This window comes from Peromyscus maniculatus, chromosome 6 (assembly GCF_049852395.1).
Source record: "Peromyscus maniculatus bairdii isolate BWxNUB_F1_BW_parent chromosome 6, HU_Pman_BW_mat_3.1, whole genome shotgun sequence".
Taxonomy (NCBI): domain Eukaryota; kingdom Metazoa; phylum Chordata; class Mammalia; order Rodentia; family Cricetidae; genus Peromyscus; species Peromyscus maniculatus.
Genome location: NC_134857.1, coordinates 76,287,367 through 76,295,833, shown reverse-complemented (window position 1 = coordinate 76,295,833; position 8,467 = coordinate 76,287,367). Strand labels below are relative to the sequence as shown.

Below are 8,467 nucleotides of genomic sequence, written 5' to 3'. Positions count from 1 at the left end.
GAGGGCTCTCACAGCACCACGTTCTTATTGGCTCATTTACACTGGTGTTAGCGTCAAGTAGGCGGAGCCTACGCAGAGAGCGTCTGGCTGCGCGCCTTGATGGTGGTTAAAGCAAAATCTCCCCAGCCAATCGCAGCCCTCCCTTTCCTGGTAGCCGGTAAATGAGCTGCAGTTCTCCCTTCACCTGTCCGTCTCCCTTGCACTCATTGGTTGGTTCCTAAGCACCAGGTTGAAACAAGTTAACTTTTCCTTTTATGGGCTATCCTGCTGGATGGTTGACTTGAAATTGATTTCCGGCGGTCGTGCTTCCACCCGAGAACCCGTGTCTCCTAGAGTTCCTCCCTGGCCCGACACCCAGACGGACGGAATAAGATTCAATCTTATATGTTAGGTCTGACACACTTGGGGATGTGCTTGGAATACTGGGAATTAAAGTTCAGGTTTTGCCTGACCCTCATTCAAAGCTGACACAGCTGCTCTTAATGACAACGTAGGTGGCTCTGAAAAGAGCCTTTTTTTTTTTAATGTCCACGTTATAGAAACGCCACCTAGGCCCGCTCCCCGCGGATGCGGCGGGCCAGCTGGATGTCCTTGGGCATGATGGTGACGCGCTTGGCGTGGATGGCGCACAGGTTGGTGTCCTCGAAGAGCCCCACCAGGTAGGCCTCGCTCGCCTCCTGCAGCGCCATCACGGCCGAGCTCTGGAAGCGCAGGTCGGTCTTGAAGTCCTGCGCGATCTCGCGCACCAGGCGCTGGAACGGCAGCTTGCGGATCAGCAGCTCCGTCGACTTCTGGTAGCGCCGGATCTCGCGCAGCGCCACGGTGCCGGGCCGGTAGCGGTGCGGCTTCTTCACGCCGCCCGTGGCCGGCGCGCTCTTGCGGGCAGCCTTGGTGGCCAGCTGCTTGCGCGGGGCCTTGCCGCCGGTGGACTTGCGGGCAGTCTGCTTTGTGCGAGCCATGGTTTTGCGACTTTGGCTTGCTGGCGCCTAGTGGCCATATTTATAGACTCATCTTCGTCTTGATTGGGCCAGAAAAACAGGAGTTTCTGGACTTGGAGTCTGATTGGGTAGAATTCGATCCCATTTGCCGAGTCACCAGATGGTTACACTGCCCCTTCTTTCCCCGGTCCTTTTCCCTCTTCCTGTATTTACGGCCCACGGAGCGTTCTGGAAAGGTGGTTCTTTTCAGTTGCTTTAACTTTTCTGAAAGCAGTGTGTAGTGTTTCGCACACTGTGTTCGCTAACCGGTTCCTTCGGAAACAAGCTTGCCTCTTTCCTATACGGCGGCTCAATTTGTCGCCGGTCACCAGTTACTGTAACTTCTCCCACAGTCAGCATTTATTAGCATCAGGCACGGTGCCCCGCGGTTTGGAAACTTTTATAACCAAAGCTGAAGAATGACGAAGCAATATATAGTGAAAGGGCCCAAAATTAAACTTACATTGTATCTACTTCTGCCTACACTGACCCTTGTGAGGTCTGACTCCCCTGCCTTCCCTCCTCTCTAGTACCCCCCACCTCATCCCTACACGAAAGACCAATTAAGTCCTGCAAATGAAATTATTTGTCAAAGAAGGATAAGATTAGAAGTATTAATAACCTCCTTTCCCATAGAGAATAGCTGCTAATCAAGCCCTTATCATTCAGGCGACACGTTAACAAAACTTTCAAAGCAAACAAGTCGTTTATTGACTGAGGTGCTAACATATTTTCTCCCACAAAGAGTAACTGTTTTATTAAATGTCTTATATTTTCCATATTCTTCCCAAGGTCAGTGAAGTTTTTTCTTTTTTCTTTTTTTTTGAACCTTTTAGCTATTTGACATGTTTTGGAAAGTGCATGTTATAATGGTTTTATGCAATTCTGCTAACTAATATAAAACTTTCAACAGCATGTCTGGTGGTTTTTGTTTTTTGTTGTTGTTTTTTTTTTAGCATTACATACAACCCTTATAAACACTCAAACCTAGAAACAAAAAGAGAGCCAAAATATTTAAAACTTACCTGAATGGTGCCATTATGTATTGTCTTCTTGCTGAAATCCAAGTGAAATGAAATTGATTTTAAGGGGATTCCAAAATACTAAGCACATGTAGAAGTGTGGTAGTTCGATTAATTTCTTTAAGAATCTCTCAGGAGCAGAAGCAACCTCCAAAATGGGACACAAAAGTATCGCTGATGTGAACTGTTACCCCTTCCTGTTGGTCATTTTCCAATAACGTTTTAAGCATAGATAGCAACGCTCTGTTTAAAAGTAGTTCCAGGTCAGTGAGCAGAGCTTTGAAGTACAGAAACATTTCCCTATTACGCAGCCAAACCATCCAGAACACCTCAAGCTTCTCTGATGAGCTTTCCCATAGGAAGGGGAAACTGCCCCGTGGAATCTGGATGGTGCTCACTCAACTGCCACGTTTCCTTGTAAGATTTTCTTTGTAGTGTATGCACTGGAGTATAATGTATGTGTGGGTTCATTTAAATCAGAAAGAGATTCTCAAACTCCATACGCTAATGCCCCTTTCTGAGTTTGTTTTTTTCTCTGTGTAGTTTTGGTGCCTGTCCTGGAACTCACTCTTATAGCCCAGGCTGGCCTCGAACTCACAGAGATCCGCCTGGCTCTGCCTCCCCAGTGCTGGGATTAAAGGTGTGTGCCACCACTGTACGGCTTTCTGAGGTTTTGATTTCTGCCTTCAGCAGTGTTGAGGTAATATTACGTGAAAATTTTCAGAATAAAAAAGTCAGGAGTTTTACATTGCATGCATATCCCTAGTACAGTGATGAAATCTCATGCCTTCTTACCCAGGACATAAATCACCCCCTCCCATCCAGCACATCCCCACATCATCTGTAAAGGCCTCAAGTGCTTGAGTTCACGTAACCCTGATCTTGTGCAATAAGGACTCCAAAGTGCAAACTTTTTACTAAAGAATGCGATCGGCATTGCTCTATCTTACTATTGAGTTTTTGATCTTTTTCTGGTCCTAATTTATAAGTTAAACTTTAATATAATCATATATACATATACTATAGGGAAACATATAGTGCCATGTAGTTATATGTAATACACAGCATTATCTGTATGCTTAGGCATTGGTTGGAGATCTTGGACTGAATTCTCTGAGAGTAAGAGAAAGCTGCTGTATTCAAGTATAGAATCCAAGAGTTGTAGGCCTTATTTTATGTAATAGTCAATAAGAAAATCCCAAGAGTCTTCCTCTTGTCTAACTTTTAAAATTATGCTTGTAAGAGTTTTCTATTTTTCAGAAACAGGGATGCCACGGTGAATGTGAATTCTAAGGCAAGAAATTAGACATAAAAAAGGAAACTTTCAAGGCTTATCAGGACCGCTTCCTAAAATACAATAATCCAACAGGAGGTGGTGGCCCACACCTTTAATTCCAGCACTCAGGAGGCAGGTAGATCTCTGTGAGTCCCAGGCCAGCCTGGTCTACAGAGTGAGTGAGTTCCGGGACAACCAGAGCTACATAGTGAGATCCTGTCTCAAAACAAAACAAATTACAAGGGCCTGAAGATTAGAGACGGAGAACTGAAATTTTATAATTGGGGCGGTACAAGAAACTTAAAAATTTCCACGCAGCAAATAAGCAAACACAATTTAAATAAATGATTTATTGGGCATGTGGTATTTTATATGTGCTGGTGTTTGTTTTTAGTTCAAAAGTATGGACTAAACTTTGTGTCTGGGTTCAAGTACCTCCAGAATTATATTGGAACACCGACTGGGACCATTTGAGTTTTTGGTCTGTGGCCTGCTCGGGCTGTATAGCTGATTTGCTTTTATTTTGTCTGGTCAGCAACCCAGGACCAAACTAAGAAATCACAGGAGTTTGGGTTTCTTACTCCATTTTGAGATGGACCAGTGCCTCCACGGTCCTGCCGCTGGATAGGAATCAGCACAGGTCTCCTTCCTTCTGGTCAGCCACAGCTACTGCCTATAGTCGACGGCTTAGTATAATATGATGTCATATTTCACTGGAATGTTGTAGAATCTAGTAATATATTACAATATCTCAGAGCTGTATAAAATGTTGTTTTATTTTAGTAGCTATCCTCATGAGACCACGTAAATGCTAACATGTATATTTTAAGGGCTTTTTTAAATTGAAGGATAATTTTTTTTTTTTTTTGCCTTAACTTTTAACTTTAGTTTCTTAGTTGGAATCTTACAAGATTTTGAATCTGACAAGAAAAGATAGGTCAAAACAGTTTGTTTTCTTTTAAATATGTTGTTGTCTTCTAAATATGGGTATTGAGCATAGACATGGGAATTCTTGAAAGATGAGTAATTCAAAAGGGGTAATTAGAATTTGGGGTCCATGTAGGGTAAAGGGAAAAGAAGAAGAGACGCTTATGGAAAAATCAAATGACTTTTGGGGAAGATAAGTATCCCTTAGGAGAATAGATGAGGACAGGACAGTCCTGAGCAAATGTCTGCTTAGGAACGGTCTAAGGTTTCATCTCTGAAAAGAGAACATTAGAATTGTCACCCGCCACCTGCCCCCGGGGGGTAGTGGTGTAATTTTCAGCAAACAGGATAAGATGCTGACTTCTTTTTCTTTTGCAGGTTCTAATTTGAGACAGAGAAGGGATTTCAGGATCTCAACTCTTCAGTTCAAAATGATTCTCATGTCCAAAGTGGGTGCATACTCTTGAGCCCCTTCAAATAAGAAGATGGTAGACACTGTCTCTGGTGCCTAGGGCCCTGGTACCAAGACCCTGTCAGCCTTGGTATATGGTTGTTTTATTTTGCAATTTGATTATATCATCATTTTTTACTAATGTTTAAAGAGTCAAATGCAGGTCCTGTCCATTCATAAACAATTACTGAGTTTCTGCTGCACTTAGATTTACAAAAAAAAAAAAAAAAAGAATAAGAATAAACAGAAATCACATCCTATAAGGGACGTGGTCATGGGTGTGGAGGAGCCGGTGAAATACAGACATGTGAAGTAACACACCTTCCAGGAGTTGCTACGGGAAATCAGCAAGTGGGTTCTGGGCCAGGAAGCTCCTAGGGTGCTGGTTTGGGCATGTAGGCATGTCTGTGCAGCGACCCACAGTGGGACCTGTCAGTTAAGAAAGAGACTTGTACAACTGTCTAGGTTTACGGTGTGTGTGTGTGTCCAAAGTGTCCCACCCCCTAAGAAACACACATTTCACAACCCTTAGGTTTAAAACACTTGAGTTTTGAAGTTTTTGTTTTGTTTTTTTTTCTCTTTGTTGAGCTCTGAGCCTAACATGACTAAAACCCTCCCACATCTACCTACAAGCTCGGAGCCAGAAAATCTGGATTTGGGGGAGGGGGGAGACACATTAAATCAAGGGTTTATCAGTACGTATAAAACAAGGCATATAGGATTAATTTTAAAAGATAGACCTTTTTATGGATCAGAAAACAAAACAACCCACCACGATTTATGATGTAGAAAGAATGTTTTCTCATGGTTCTTCGATGGAGGGCCGTGGGAACGACGAACATGCTAGCAGTCCAGACTCCAGTTCATTTCCCAGGGCAGTGTACGAAGCAGATACACTTGCAAAACCGAATTTAGCCAGTTGCACGCCGGTCCAGTTTGGGAACCATTTCCCTAGCTGAAAACACGGGCAGACCTCCAAGGACTGGTCGAAACGAGTGCGGCCGCTCTCCCAGTCTCTGCTTGGGTAGAGGTGCGTGGGGACCCACTGACCCGGCGAGAAAGCTCCGCAGCATCCTCAAACCAATTTTCCTAGGATCTAGTTTCTGCTTGAGCTAAAAACTGTCTATATCAACAAAACAGCGACTATACTCAGAACCGCCCGCGAATTTCCCCTTCCACACATAATCCCGGGTCCGCTGCTTTCGATTATGGTACCCTCGCTGCTGGAACCTCTTTTGCAGCGGTTTTTGTCTAACTATATAGCTCGCGGCCTTCGATGCAGCGCTCTCCCCTTCTCATCTCTGAATTCCCTTTCTCCAGTCTTTGGTCCTTTTAGCATACGTGCGCTCCAGAAGCCAACAGACTGAAGAAACAGAGCCATAAAGACTGCGGTGTCTCTGGGTTTTATTTAGGGGCCTGGATTCTCCCAGGGACTATGGCACCACAGTGTAAGAAAATTAAAAAGAAAAATAAGAAAGGCAAGGGACTATGAGGGACCGGTAGAGGGCAGAGAAGAGAGAAGAAAAACAAGAAAATGACGCAACGTCCAGAGCCGGGAGGGTTTAGAAAGGTTCCCGCCCGCGCGCTTTCGGTTTTCAATCTGGTCCGATCCTCTCGTATATCAGAGGGAAGCCACGCTCAGTGTTTCACAGGCTGGTATTTCAGACTGCATCAACCATGTCTGGGAGAGGAAAGGGTGGGAAGGGCTTAGGCAAGGGAGGCGCCAAGCGCCACCGCAAGGTTCTGCGCGACAACATCCAGGGCATCACCAAGCCCGCCATCCGCCGCCTGGCCCGGCGCGGTGGTGTCAAGCGCATCTCCGGCCTCATCTACGAGGAGACCCGCGGGGTGCTGAAGGTCTTCCTGGAGAACGTGATCCGGGACGCCGTCACCTACACCGAGCACGCCAAGCGCAAGACCGTCACCGCCATGGACGTGGTCTACGCGCTCAAGCGCCAGGGCCGCACCCTGTACGGCTTCGGAGGCTAGACCCCCCGCCACTGCTTCATCCCCCATCCCTAAAGGCCCTTTTTAGGGCCAACCACAGGCTCATCAGGAGAGCTGGCACTCGTGGGTCTGACCAAATTACAGTCGAGCTAGGCTCGGTATGGTGAAGGCGCATCCTCAAAATGGAGTCGCCCAGTTTGTTGGAAGCCGCCCTACCAGGGCGTCCGTTTAATGCCATTCATCAAGCTTCATTTCCTGGGTTGACATCCTGGGCAGTCTGCTCACTGGCAACTAAGTTTCCAGTAACGGTGTGCGCTGGTTATTTACCGTTGTATGTGGCCAGAACCGCCTTGTAGAAAGGCTCCTCAGTCTAGGCAATGACTAGGAAATACTGGCCTGGAATTGCGGCTTTGCAAGTCTACAGTTGCAACGCCGCTTTAATGTCTTGTAACCAGCAAACCACCGGTGACGGTTATAATCCCAGCAGTTGGGGAGGAAGCAAAAGGATTAGGGGTTCAAGACCCACTTGTACAAGGATTTTTTTTTTTTTTTTTTTTTAAGCAGTTATGGCAGGAACTTAGAGTCACGAGCTGGTGCAGAGGCCAGTGGAGGAGCGGTGCTTACTGGCCTGTTCCTAGGCTTGCTCAGCCTGCTTTGTCTTTTTTTTTTTTTTTTTTTTTTTTTTTTTTTGAGACGGCGTTTCTCTGTATCCTTGGCAGTCCTGGCAGACAAGGCTGGCTTTGGATTCACATCCGCCGGCCTCTGCCTCCTGAGTGCTGGGATTAAAGGCGTGCACCGCCTCTGCAGGTTTTGTACACGGATTTGAGGCAAGTCTGAACCACAATACCCTGTCGCCAAGAAAACCATGAACAAGAAGTTGAGGTAAACTATAATATAACTTAGTGGAAGCCATTCAGATATGTGGTGTGTTGGGGCCTGTCTAGGAAGAGACTTGCCAATTATGCCCACCACCCGTCAGTACAGAAGGTGCAGTTTAATTTTGGTAAGGCAAAAGCAAATTCTCAGCATGGCCAAGAATAAAGTAAGCCATTCTCTCCGCTTCACTCCCCACCGCTCAGATTTGGGTTGGGCATGTGGGTTGTGGGTTTTTAGTTTTATTGCGCATTAATTCTTTTACTTTGAAATCTTGTGCGATCTCCATATTCAGGATCCTATATAAGGATTCAACTTCCAATTCAAGTTGCTGGATTTTAGTGTACACCAACCACATCAGGTACACTGTAAGGATCATCTTAGCAATATGTTTGTAATTGTCCTACTTAAAGGAAATACATTTTTGGTAATTATATAGGTAGCACATATTGAATAAGATGGGGAATGTAGATAATTTTCAGAATCACAAAACTACGGAAATCACTTTGTTTTGGGAAATTGGCCAAGCTTTGCAGTAGGGGTGGAGCTTATGGTAGTCTTTGGCAAATCCGGAATGCCTTCCATCCTAATTAGGTTTTTAGTAAATCTGAGGGCTGCGGGGAGACAGCAAGAATAGCATTGGTGACCATTTGGGCTGAGGAAGAAACGGCTTTCCTAAAACCTGGATCGAAATGTACAATTCTAGTTCAAATAATGCTGTGAGTCCCCCCAGATGAAGACATTCGATTCTCACCCACGTGCTCCGAAACACTGGGTGACAAAGGTTTAAAGACAGACCTAACTCAGCAAATAAAGGAAGCAGGAAGCATTCCTCGGTTGAAGTCAGTGGTTCTGGAAGAGATTTCCAGTCCGTTAGCATGGCTCACTGCAGACCAACTGAACTGGAAACCTTGGGTGTTTGGCCCAGCAATTGGTGGTTAAGGCCAAGTTCTCCAGGTGGTTCTGACTCACATTTAACAACCCTGGACCCAGG

At 45.5% G+C, this 8,467-nt stretch overlaps 2 protein-coding genes across 2 annotated transcripts; one reads left to right on the top strand and one right to left on the bottom strand.

Annotated features, from left to right (window-relative positions):
• Nucleotides 1–90: 90 nt before the first annotated feature.
• On the bottom strand, nt 91–976 carry LOC102906221 (histone H3). Its single transcript, XM_016001135.3, has one exon. The coding sequence runs from the start codon at nt 957–959 to the stop codon at nt 549–551; it is 411 nt and encodes a 136-aa protein (XP_015856621.1). The 5' UTR covers nt 960–976; the 3' UTR covers nt 91–548.
• A 5,310-nt stretch (nt 977–6,286) lies between these two features.
• On the top strand, nt 6,287–6,697 carry H4c14 (H4 clustered histone 14). The gene has a single exon (XM_042279542.2). It carries the CDS (start codon nt 6,331–6,333, stop codon nt 6,640–6,642), a length of 312 nt encoding a protein of 103 aa, XP_042135476.1. The 5' UTR covers nt 6,287–6,330; the 3' UTR covers nt 6,643–6,697.
• Nucleotides 6,698–8,467: the final 1,770 nt, after the last annotated feature.

Bases quoted from the DNA above. Each gene is read 5' to 3' on its own strand.
- LOC102906221 (XM_016001135.3), bottom strand. From the start codon at position 959: ATGGCTCGCACAAAGCAGACTGCCCGCAAGTCCACCGGCGGCAAGGCC.
- H4c14 (XM_042279542.2), top strand. From the start codon at position 6,331: ATGTCTGGGAGAGGAAAGGGTGGGAAGGGCTTAGGCAAGGGAGGCGCC.